We start from the raw sequence: 11,845 nt of genomic DNA, 5'->3' as shown, positions 1-11,845 counted from the left end.
ATGGATCTGCTATCCCCGTTTAAATAAAAACATTTCATTTCAGTAGGCCTTTAAGTACATAACTCCACATGTGTTCATTCATAGTTTTGATGTGACAATCTACAATGTAAATAGTCATGAAAATAAAGAAAACACATTGAAATGAGAAGGTGTGTATATTTCAACCAAGCTTCATTATTTATTTGTGGAAAGTTGTATTTAATATTGTAATAAAAAAGTGTTTAATATATATGCATCAACACCTTACCTAAGTCGCCCGGTCCCCTCTGAAACCACTACATAGTATGAGCAAGTACATATTTAAAATGTGTTATTTATTTGTTTTCAATTTATTATTGTCTATTTATTTTTTGCATTTAAATACGGTTAGTACCATTGTGTTTATTATGTTACATATTATACTATTGCCACAATGACTGCAACTACCAACAAAATTAATTATATTAAATAATAATTATTATTATTATTATAGAGGTTTATTTGAAATTAATGATAAATATACAAAAATATTTAGTTAAGGCTGCAATACATTCAAAATTAGACCTTCAATACTGATTTCAAAGTGAAAACTATTTATTTGAAACTTTGTAGGGTATTTTTAGTGTTTGCAATGATTTCTATGGAATTTTCTCTCACGTTATTCAGAATTACCCATAATGCACTATCTCATATAGAAGATAATCACCATTACTCATTAACTGCTCTGATACATACGTGTGATACCACCCTGGAGGGCCAAAGTTCACACAATGGACTGGTGAGTTGGTAGACCTGCAGGTGCTCAGTTTGGAGCAAGAGGGCAAAAATGAAGCTGGAGAAGAAATTTGGCTTGAGCACCTTGGAAAAATGGCTGATCTTCCTCTTTGTGGTGATGACAGGCGTGTGCGTTGCCCTGGTGACCCTCTACTTCGTGGACCAAGAGGCTTCCTCCACCACTGACCAAGAGGGTAAGTACAGCATGATGGATTTCCAAGGAAACGGCAATTTTATGAGATACTGCAGTATTACTGCAAAATAATATTAATAATAATAATAGATTTTATTTGTAAAAAGCACTTTACATTGAGTAAACAACCTCAAAGTGCTACAGTGTATTAAAAAATAAAAATAAAAAGATAATAAAAAATAAATACAAATAAAAAAATAGAACAGCCAAATAGCTAGAACTAGTATGCATATATCTAAAAAAATGTTTTTTTAAAAAAAGAAGGGGTTTTAAGCCTTTTTTAAAAGCATCCACAGTCTGTGGTGCCCTCAGGTGGTCAGGGAGAGCGTTCCACAGACTGGGAGCAGCGGAGCAGAAAGCCCGGTCTCCCATTGTTCGTGGCTTTGTCCTCGGAGGTTGGAGGAGGTTAGCCTGTCCGGAGCGGAGGTGTCGTGTGGAGGATTTGGGGGCGAGCAGTTCTTTGAGGTAGAAAAAAAAAAAAGCCGAAAAGGGTCGATGTATCTTTCGGTCGTTCTATTTCCAATTCTTAAATGCAAATCGAAAAACTAATTTCGGGCCATTTTCTTTCTATTTTCATTTCTGAAACAAAAGTTGGACAACTATTTAATGAGACTTTTTTTAAACGACAATAGGACTCCAGCGGGGAAAAAAGATGTTAGCGTTATGCTAAACACAAAGGAAAAGCTAAAATACTGCTTCCTGTTCAATTTGTCAGCACACAGATAAACACAAATGTTTGCATATTCGATTTTTTTATTTATCTGGAAAAATTAAAATCCACGAAAAGAAAACAGCACAAAATCCAATTTAAGGGCAATATTTTAAAGGCCTACTGAAATGAATTTTTTTTATTTAAACGGGAATAGCAGATCCATTCTATGTGTCATACTTAATCATTTCGCAATATTGCCATATTTTTGCTGAAAGGATTTAGTAGAGAAAATCGACGATAAAGTTCGCAACTTTTGCTCGCTGATAAAAAAAAAGCCTTGCCTGTAGCGGAAGTAGCGTGACGTCACAGGAGCTAGTATTCCTCACAATTCCCCGTTGTTTACAATGGAGCGAGAGAGATTCGGAGCAACAAAGCGACGATTACCCCATTAATTTGAGCGAGGATGAAAGATTTGTGGATGAGGAACATTAGAGTGAAGAACTGGAGAGGCAGTGCAGGACGTATCTTTTTTCGCTCTGACCGTAACTTAGGTACAAGCTGGCTCATTGGATTCCACACTCTCCTTTTTTTATTGTGGATCACGGATTTGTATTTTAAACCACCTGGGATACTATATCCTCTTGAAAATGAGAGTCGAGAACGCGAACTGGACATTCACAGTGACTTTTATCTCCATGACAATACATCGGTGACACACTTAGCTACTGAGCTAACGTGATAGCATCGTTCTCAAATGCAGATAGAAACAAAATAAATAAATCCCTGACTGGAAGGATAGACAGAAGATCAACAATACTATTAAACCATGTACATGTAACTACACGGTTACATGAACAGCCGTGCTCACCTGCGTTCCAGCGATCGACGGCGCAACGAAAGACTTTAGCATGAGCTAACGTGATAGCATCTGTCTCAAATGCAGATAGAAACTAAATAAATAAACCCCTGACTGGAAGGATAGACAGAAGATCAACAATACTATTAAACCATGGATATGTAACTACTCGGTTAAAAATTCTCAGCCTGGTAAAGCTTAACAATGCTGTTGCTAACGACGCTAAGGCTAATTTAGCAACTTAGCAACCGGACCTCACAGAACTATGATAAAAACATTAGCGCTCCACCTGCGCCAGCCAGCCCTCATCTTCCCATCAACAGCCGTGCTCACCTGCGTTCCAGCGATCGACGGCGCGACGAAGGACTTCATCCGTGGGTTTGGCGGCTAGCATCGGCTAGGCGTCTTCTAAGTAAGTAGTCCTTGTTGTGTTGCTGTAAGTATTGTACTTAGCCGCTAATACACCGATCGATCCCACCTACAACGTTCTTCTTTGCAGCCTCCATTGTTCATTAAACAAATTGCAAAAGATTCACCAACACAGATGTCCAGAATACTGTGGAATTATGAAATGAAAACAGAGCTTTTTCTACGGGCTCCGAATACTTCCCTTGCCCTCGTGACGTCACACGCATACGTCAGCATAATAAAACGTTTTTAACCGGAAGTGTGGCGGGAAATTTAAAATGTCACTTTATAAGTTAACCTGGCCGTATTGGCATGTGTTGCAATGTTAAGATTTCATCATTGATGTATAAACTATCAGACTGCGTGGTCGCTAGTAGTGGCTTTCAGTAGGCCTTTAATGAAAATCAACCCTTTTTTGTTTGTTTTAAAATCTGCCATGTATAATAAAAATCTAATAATGGCCCTAAATTAGTTTTTTGATTTGCGTTTAAGAATTTAAAATAGAATGAACGTAAGGTACACAGAGCTAAAATGCAGCTTCCAGTTCAATTTGTCATCACACATAACCACGCATTTTTGCATTTTGGATGAACATGTTTTTCGATTTTTTTGTGTTTATCTGGAAAAATTAAAATCCCTAAAAGGAAAAAGGTCCGTGTACCTTCTGTTCATTCTATTTCCAATTCTGAAACGCAAATCAAAAAATAAAATTAGGGTCGTTTTTTGATTTTTTATAATATATGGCAGATTTGAAACAAACAAAAAGGGGTTGATTTTCATTAAAATATTGCCACAAACTTGGATTTTCTGCTGTTTTCCTTTCAACGAGCTTGTTCAGTCACAAAAATAGCAACTTTCTAAAAAAAACAAAAAAAAAACTAAAAAAAACATGCTCCTAATGGTCAGCAAATCTGTCATCCCTGTTCCACACCTCTTCCCAGGGCCGGACTCAGGATGCGGTGGACCCCAGGAGCTCACCGCAGAGTCGGGCACCTTCACCAGCATCCATTACCCCAGTAGCTATGACAACGGGAGGAGCTGCGCCTGGCACATCACCGTTGACCCGGATAAGGTAACCTAAAAACACCCATACAGTAATAAACACTTCAATATGTATAATGGTGTAATATATAGTAACATTTTGGCACCTGAGCTACCATTTTTTTTAATGTATTACTGTAAATGCCAAAACGGCACCACAGTTTATTACAGTAGAAAAAAAGTACAGTTTTTTTCATTTAAAGAAAAATGCTGTAAAAACCACAGTAAATTTCACAATTTTACCATGAAATATTTTGCTACTTTTACATTGCACAATTTGATGGATAACTTGCTTTGAAATCATTATTATTAGTATTTATTTCTATTTAAAAAATGCTTTGAATGTTTGGTAATATATTTTTGCATAATTAGACAATATTTAAGTTAACATATTTTGCGATTGCATGGAATACATATTATTTTTTTCTCCCAAAATTGAAAGAAATAATTCATTTAATAAGAACAATTACAAGTACTTTATTGATACATATTATTTCCAGGCTTTGGAGGGCCAAATAAAATGAAGTGGCGGGCCACATGGCAGTTATGTTTGGCCCCAGAGGGCCGCATCTATCAGTGAATACTATTATTACACCATTTTTTAATGCATTTTACTAGTAGATTTTAAAAAAACTAAAATGTAAAAAAAATATGGTAAATTGCAATAATTTCACCTCAACAAGTAGTGTATATTACTATAAATGGAAAAACAGTACTGCTGTTTTTATGGTAAAAAAAAAAGGCAGCTCAGTTGCCAGAATTTTTACTGTAAAATTTACATTTATTTTTGTACTGTAAATAAAAAAACTTCAATTTTATAGTAAAAATTTGGCACCTGAGCTGCCATTTCAAAAACATTTTTTTTACCGAAAATCAACAAGTGTATATTTTTCGATGAATTACAGTAAATGCCAAAACGGCACCACAGTTTATTACAGTAAAAAAAAGTAGTTTTTTTCATTCAGAGAAAAATGCTGTAAAAAACACAGTAAATTTTACAATTTTACCATGAAATATTTTGCTACTTTTACATTGCACAATTTGATGGATAATTTGCTTTGAAATCATTATTTTTAGTATTTATTTCTATTTAAAAAATGCTTTGAATGTTTGATAATATATTTTTGCATAATTAGACAATATTTAAGTTAACATATTTTGCGATTGCATGGAATACATATTTTTTTCTCCCAAAATTGAAAGAAATAATTCATTTAATAAGAACAATTACAAGTACTTTATTGATACATATTATTTCCAGGCTTTCGAGAGCCAAATAAAATGAAGTGGCGGGCCACATGGCAGTTATGTTTGGCCCCAGAGGGCCGCGCCTAACAGTGAATACTATTATTACACCATTTTTTAATGCATTTTACTACTACATTTTTTTAAAACTAAAATGTAAAAAAAATATAGTAAATTGCAATAATTTCACCTCAAAATGTAGTGTATATTACTGTAAATGGAAAAACAGTACTGCTGTTTTTATGGTAAAAAAAAAAAAAAGGCAGCTCAATTGCCAGAATTTTTACTGTAAAATTTACATTAATTTTTTTTACTGTAAATAAAAAAAACTGCAATTTTACAGTAAAAATTTGGCACCTGAGCTGCCATTTAAAAAATTTTTTTTTACAAGTGTATATTTTTTTACAAGTGTATATTTTTCGATGAATTACAGTAAATGCCAAAACGGCACCACAGTTTATTACAGTCAAAAAAAGTACAGTTTTTTTCATTCAGAGAAAAATGCTGTAAAAACCACAGTAAATTTCACAATTTTACCATGAAATATTTTGCTACTTTTACATTGCACTATTTGATGGATAACTATTTATTTTTATTCATAAAATGCTTTGAATGTTTGATAATATATTTTTGCATAATTAGACAATATTTAAGTTAACATAATTTGCGATTGCATGGAGTACATTTTTTTTTTTTTTTCCCCAAAATTGAAAGAAATAATTCATTTAGTAAGAACAATTACAAGTACTTTATTGATACATATTATTTCCAGGCTTTCGAGAGCCAAATAAAATGAAGTGGCGGGCCACATGGCAGTTATGTTTGGCCCCAGAGGGCCGCGCCTAACAGTGAATACTATTATTACACCATTTTTTTATGCATTTTACTAGTAGATTTTTTTAAACTAAAATGTAAAAAAAATATATGGTAAGTTTCAATAATTTCACCTTAAAATGTAGTGTATTTTACTGTAAATGGAAAACAGTACTGCTGTTTTTATGGTAAAAAAAAAAAAAAGGCAGCTCAGTTGCCAGAATTTTTACTGTAAAATTTACATTAATTTTTTTTACTGTAAATAAAAAAAACTGCAATTTTACAGTAAAAATTTGGCACCTGAGCTGCCATTTCAAAAAATTTTTTTTTTTACCGAAAATCAACAAGTGTATATTTTTCAATGAATTACAGTAAATGCCAAAACGGCACCACAGTTTATTACAGTAAAAAAAAGTACAGTTTTTTCATTCAGAGAAAAATGCTGTAAAAACCACAGTAAATTTGACAATTTTACCATGAAATATTTTGCTACTTTTACATTGCACAATTTGATGGATAACTTGCTTTGAAATCATTATTATTAGTATTTATTTCTATTTGAAAAATGCTTTGAATGTTTGATAATATATTTTTGCATAATTAGACAATATTTAAGTTAACATATTTTGCGATTGCATGGAATACATATTGTTTTTTTCTCCCAAAATTGAAAGAAATAATTCATTTAATAAGAACAATTACAAGTACTTTATTGATACATATTATTTCCAGGCTTTCGAGAGCCAAATAAAATGAAGTGGCGGGCCACATGGCAGTTATGTTTGGCCCCAGAGGGCCGCATCTATCAGTGAATACTATTATTACACCATTTTTTTATGCATTTTACTAGTAGATTTTTTTAAAACTAAAATGTAAAAAAATATATGGTGAGTTTCAATAATTTCACCTTAAAATGTAGTGTATATTACTATAAATGGAAAAACAGTACTGCTGTTTTTATGATAAAAAAAAAAAAAAGGCAGCTCACTTGCCAGAATTTTACTGTAAAATGTACATTAATTTTTTTACTGTAAATAAAAAAAAACTGCAATTTTACAGTAAAAATTTGGCACCAGAGCTGCCATTTAAAAAAAAAATGTTTTTACCAAAAATCAACAAGTGTATATTTTTCGATGAATTACAGTAAATGCCAAAACGGCACCACAGTTTATTACAGTGAAAAAAAGTACAGTTTTTTTCATTCAGAGAAAAATGCTGTAAAAACCACAGTAAATTTCACAATTTTACCATGAAATATTTTGCTACTTTTACATTGCACAATTTGATGGATAATTTGCTTTGAAATCATTATTATTAGTATTTATTTCTATTCAAAAAATGCTTTGAATGTTTGCTAATATATTTTTGCATAATTAGACAATATTTAAGTTAACATATTTTGCGATTGCATGGAATACATATTCTTTTTTTCTCCCAAAATAGAAAGAAAGAATACATTTAGTAAGTAAAGTTACAGTACTTTATTGATACATATTATTTCCAGGCTTTCGAGGGCCAAATAAAATGAAGTGGCGGGCCACATGGCAGTTATGTTTGGCCCCAGAGGGCCGCGCCTAACAGTGAAAACTATTATTACACCATTTTTTTTATGCATTTTACTAGTAGATTTTTTCTAAACTAAAATGTAAAACAATATATGGTAAGTTTCAATAATTTCACCTCAAAATGTAGTGTATTTTACTGTAAATGGAAAAACAGTACTGCTGTTTTTATGGTAAAAAAAAAAAAAAGGCAGCTCACTTGCCAGAATTTTTACTGTAAAATTTACATTTATTTTTGTACTGTAAATAAAAAAAACTGCAATTTTACAGTAAAAATTTGGCACCTGAGCTGCCATTTCAAAAACATTTTTTTTACCGAAAATCAACAAGAGTATATTTTTCGATGAATTACAGTAAATGCCAAAACGGCACCACAGTTTATTACAGTAAAAAAAAAGTACAGTTTTTTCATTCAGAGAAAAATGCTGTAAAAAACACAGTAAATTTGACAATTTTACCATGAAATATTTTGCTACTTTTACATTGCACAATTTGATGGATAATTTGCTTTGAAATCATTATTTTTAGTATTTATTTCTATTTAAAAAATGCTTTGAATGTTTGGTAATATATTTTTGCATAATTAGACAATATTTAAGTTAACATAATTTGCGATTACATCTATTTTTTTTCCTCCCAAAATAGAAAGAAAGAATACATTTAGTAAGTAAAGTTACAGTACTTTATTGATACATATTATTTCCAGGCTTTCGAGGGCCAAATAAAATGAAGTGGCGGGCCATATGGCAGTTATGTTTGGCCCCAGAGGGCCGCGCCTAACAGTGAATACTATTATTACACCATTTTTTTATGCATTTTACTAGTAGATTTTTTTTAAACTAAAATGTAAAAAAAATATATGGTGATTTTCAATAATTTCACCTTGAAATGTAGTGTATATTACTGTAAATGGAAAAACAGTACTGCTGTTTTTATGGTAAATAAAAAAAAAAAGGCAGCTCAGTTGCCAGAATTTTTACTGTAAAATTTACATTAATTTTTTTTACTGTAAATAAAAAAAACTGCAATTTTACAGTAAAAATTTGGCACCTGAGCTGCCATTTAAAAAAAAAATTTTTACAAGTGTATATTTTTTTACAAGTGTATATTTTTCGATGAATTACAGTAAATGCCAAAACGGCACCACAGTTTATTACAGTCCAAAAAAGTACAGTTTTTTTCATTCAGAGAAAAATGCTGTAAAAACCACAGTAAATTTCACAATTTTACCATGAAATATTTTGCTACTTTTACATTGCACTATTTGATGGATAACTATTTATTTCCATTCATAAAATGCTTTGAATGTTTGATAATATATTTTTGCATAATTACTCAATATTTAAGTTAACATATTTTGCGATTGCATGGAATACATATTCTTTTTTTCTCCCAAAATTGAAAGAAATAATTCATTTAGTAAGAACAATTACAAGTACTTTATTGATACATATTATTTCCAGGCTTTCCAGGGCCAAATAAAATGGGGCCTTGAGTTTGACACGTGGTATAAGTCAATTGCCCTTGCAAAGAGTGTTTTTCTGCACCAACATGCAAGACAGCGCGGTGTCAGTGCTGACTAGAGTTTGTTTACTGATGGTCTAATGTGCGGACAGCTGGCACGGACGCCGCAGACAGATGGCCGCCTCGTCTCCTTCATCCTTTCTAGCGGGAGGAAAACATCCTTGATGCACTGCTGACTCGGTGCCAAGCGTCTAACGTCTAACATTTCTACTCTCAGGTGATCGCCCTGAGATGGGAGGAGTTTGCGTTAGAAGACAGCCACCTGTGCACAGCAGACTTCATCACACTGCGAGATTCAGTGGGAGTCATTGGTAATTGGTTTACTCTCACTGGAAGGCCCGATAAATCAGTTTACCTTCACTAATTAGATTGCATTCACTGGTAATCGACTTATGCTCACCTGGGGCTGCTGGTAAACAAACTCACATTCAGTGGGAGTTTTTTTGGTGATCGGTTTAAATCAGGGGTCTGCAACCTGCGGCTCTTTAGCGCCGCCCTACTGGCTCCCATACATTTTCAAAAATGTATGAAAATAGAAAAAGATGGGGGGGGGAAATATATTTTTGTTTTAATAGGGTTTCTGTAGGAGGACAACATGACACAATTCTCCCTAATTGTTAGAAATCCCACTGTTTATACCAGGGGTCACCAACCTTTTTGAAACCAAGAGCTACTTCTTGGGTAGTGATTAATGCGAAGGGCTACCAGTTTGATACACACTTAAATAAATTGCCAGAAATAGCCAATTTGCTCAATTTACCTTTAACTCTATGTTATTATAAATAATGAATGATATTTACACTTAATTGAACGGTTTAAAAGAGGAGAAAACACGAAAAAAATGACAATTAAATTTGGAAACATAGTTTATCTTCAATTTCGACTCTTTAAAACTCAAAATTCAACCGAAAAAAAGAAGAGGAAAACTAGCTAATTCGAATCTTTTTGAAAAAATTAAAAAAAAGAATTTATGGAACATCATTAGTAATTTTTCCTGATTAAGATTAATTTTAGAATTTTGATGACATGTTTTAAATAGGTTAAAATCCAATCTACACTTTGTTAGAATATATAACAAATTGGACCAAGCTATATTTCTAACAAAGACAAATCATTATTTCTTCTAGATTTTCCAAAACAAAAATTTTAAAAGAAATTCCAAGGACTTTGAAATAAGATTTAAATTTGATTCTACAGATTTTCTAGATTTGCCAGAATAATTTTTATCAATTTTAATCATAATAAGTTTGAAGAAATATTTCACAAATATTCTTTGTCGAAAAAACAGAAGCTAAAATGAAGAATTAAATTAAAATGTATTTATTATTCTTTACAATAAAAAAAATACATTTACTTGAACATTGATTTAAATTGTCAGGAAAGAAGAGGAAGGAATTTAAAAGGTAAAAAGGTATATGTGTTTAAAAATCCTAAAATCATTTTTAAGGTTGTATTTTTTCTCTAAAATTGTCTTTCTGAAAGTTATAAGAAGCAAAGTAAAAAAAAAAAAAAAATTTATTTCAACAAGTGAAGACCAAGTCTTTAAAATATTTTCTTGGATTTTCAAATTCTATTTGAGTTTTGTCTCTCTTAGAATTAAAAATGTCAGGCAAAGCGAGACCAGCTTGCTAGTAAATAAATAACATTTAAAAAATAGAGGCAGCTCACTGGTAATTGCTGCTATTTGAGCTATTTTTAGAACAGGCCAGTGGGCTACTCATCTGGTCCTTACGGGCTACCTGGTGCCCGCGGGCACCGCGTTGGTGACCCCTGCTTTATATTAAACATGATTGTCTGATGAGAGTATTTGGCGAGCGCCGTTTTGTCCTCATTTTGGCGGTCCTTACAATCATAATAATAATAGATTTTATTTGTAAAAAGCACTTTACATTGAGCAAACAACCTCAAAGTGCTACAGTGTATTGGAAAATAATAATAATAAAAAGATAATTTAAAAAAAAAAAGAACTAGAACAGCCTAATAGCTAGAACTAGTATGCATAAAAAGGCTTTTTTTTTTTTTTTTAAAAAAGAAGGGTTTTTAAGACTTTTTTAAAAGCATCCACAGTCTGTGGTGCCCTCAGGTGGTCAGGGAGAGCATTCCACAGACTGGGAGCGGCGGAGCAGAGAGCCCGGTCTCCCATTGTTCGTAGCTTTGTCCTCTGAGGTTGGAGGAGGTTAGCCTGTCCGGAGCGGAGGTGTCGTGTGGAGGATTTGGGGGTGAGTGGTTCTTTGAGGTAGAGGGGGGCATTTCCATGGAGGCACTGGTGGGTTAGTAGGGAGACTTTGGTTTCCTTGAACCCACCGTAGTTTGTTTTCATGTATAACTTTCTTCATACATATTTTATGCCACTCCTTCTTTGTGTCATTTTGTCCACCAAACGTTTTATACTGTACTATACTATATGATTATTTTTGTTTTGTTTTTTTGTCATAAAGAAATACAATCATGTGTGCTTACGGACTGTATCCCTGCAGACTGTATTGATCTATATTGATATATAATGTATATGTTGTGTTTTTCAATGTTGATTTAATAAAACAAAAAAATATTTTATTTTTTTATTTATTTTTATTTTTATTTTTTTTATTTCTTGTGCGGCCCGGACCGAACCGGTACCGGGCCACGGCCCGGTGATTGGGGACCACTGATTTAGAGGAGTTATCTCACCCTCTGAGAAGGGTTACTAATGTTTTCCAATGTTGTAAAAATAAAAGTAGGCTAATATTGCTAATATAGACACTTAAATCATGTGATGTCTTCATTATAACACTTGTATAAGACTTTTAAAGTCATTT

At 32.6% G+C, this 11,845-nt stretch overlaps 1 protein-coding gene across 1 annotated transcript in view; it reads left to right on the top strand.

Annotated features, from left to right (window-relative positions):
• Nucleotides 1–825: 825 nt before the first annotated feature.
• zgc:154142 (uncharacterized protein LOC555481 homolog) overlaps nucleotides 826–11,845 on the top strand; it is a 76,299-nt gene continuing 65,279 nt past the window's right edge. The window contains exons 1-3 of the mRNA XM_062032635.1: nucleotides 826–947; nucleotides 3,804–3,934; nucleotides 9,265–9,358. Coding sequence (XP_061888619.1) covers nucleotides 872–947; nucleotides 3,804–3,934; nucleotides 9,265–9,358 — 301 coding nt within the window. The 5' untranslated portion in view covers nucleotides 826–871. The remainder of the gene's footprint in view (nucleotides 948–3,803; nucleotides 3,935–9,264; nucleotides 9,359–11,845) is intronic.

Source organism: Entelurus aequoreus, linkage group LG22 (genome assembly GCF_033978785.1).
Source record: "Entelurus aequoreus isolate RoL-2023_Sb linkage group LG22, RoL_Eaeq_v1.1, whole genome shotgun sequence".
Lineage (NCBI taxonomy): Eukaryota > Metazoa > Chordata > Actinopteri > Syngnathiformes > Syngnathidae > Entelurus > Entelurus aequoreus.
This window is presented reverse-complemented; position numbering and strand designations above follow the sequence as displayed.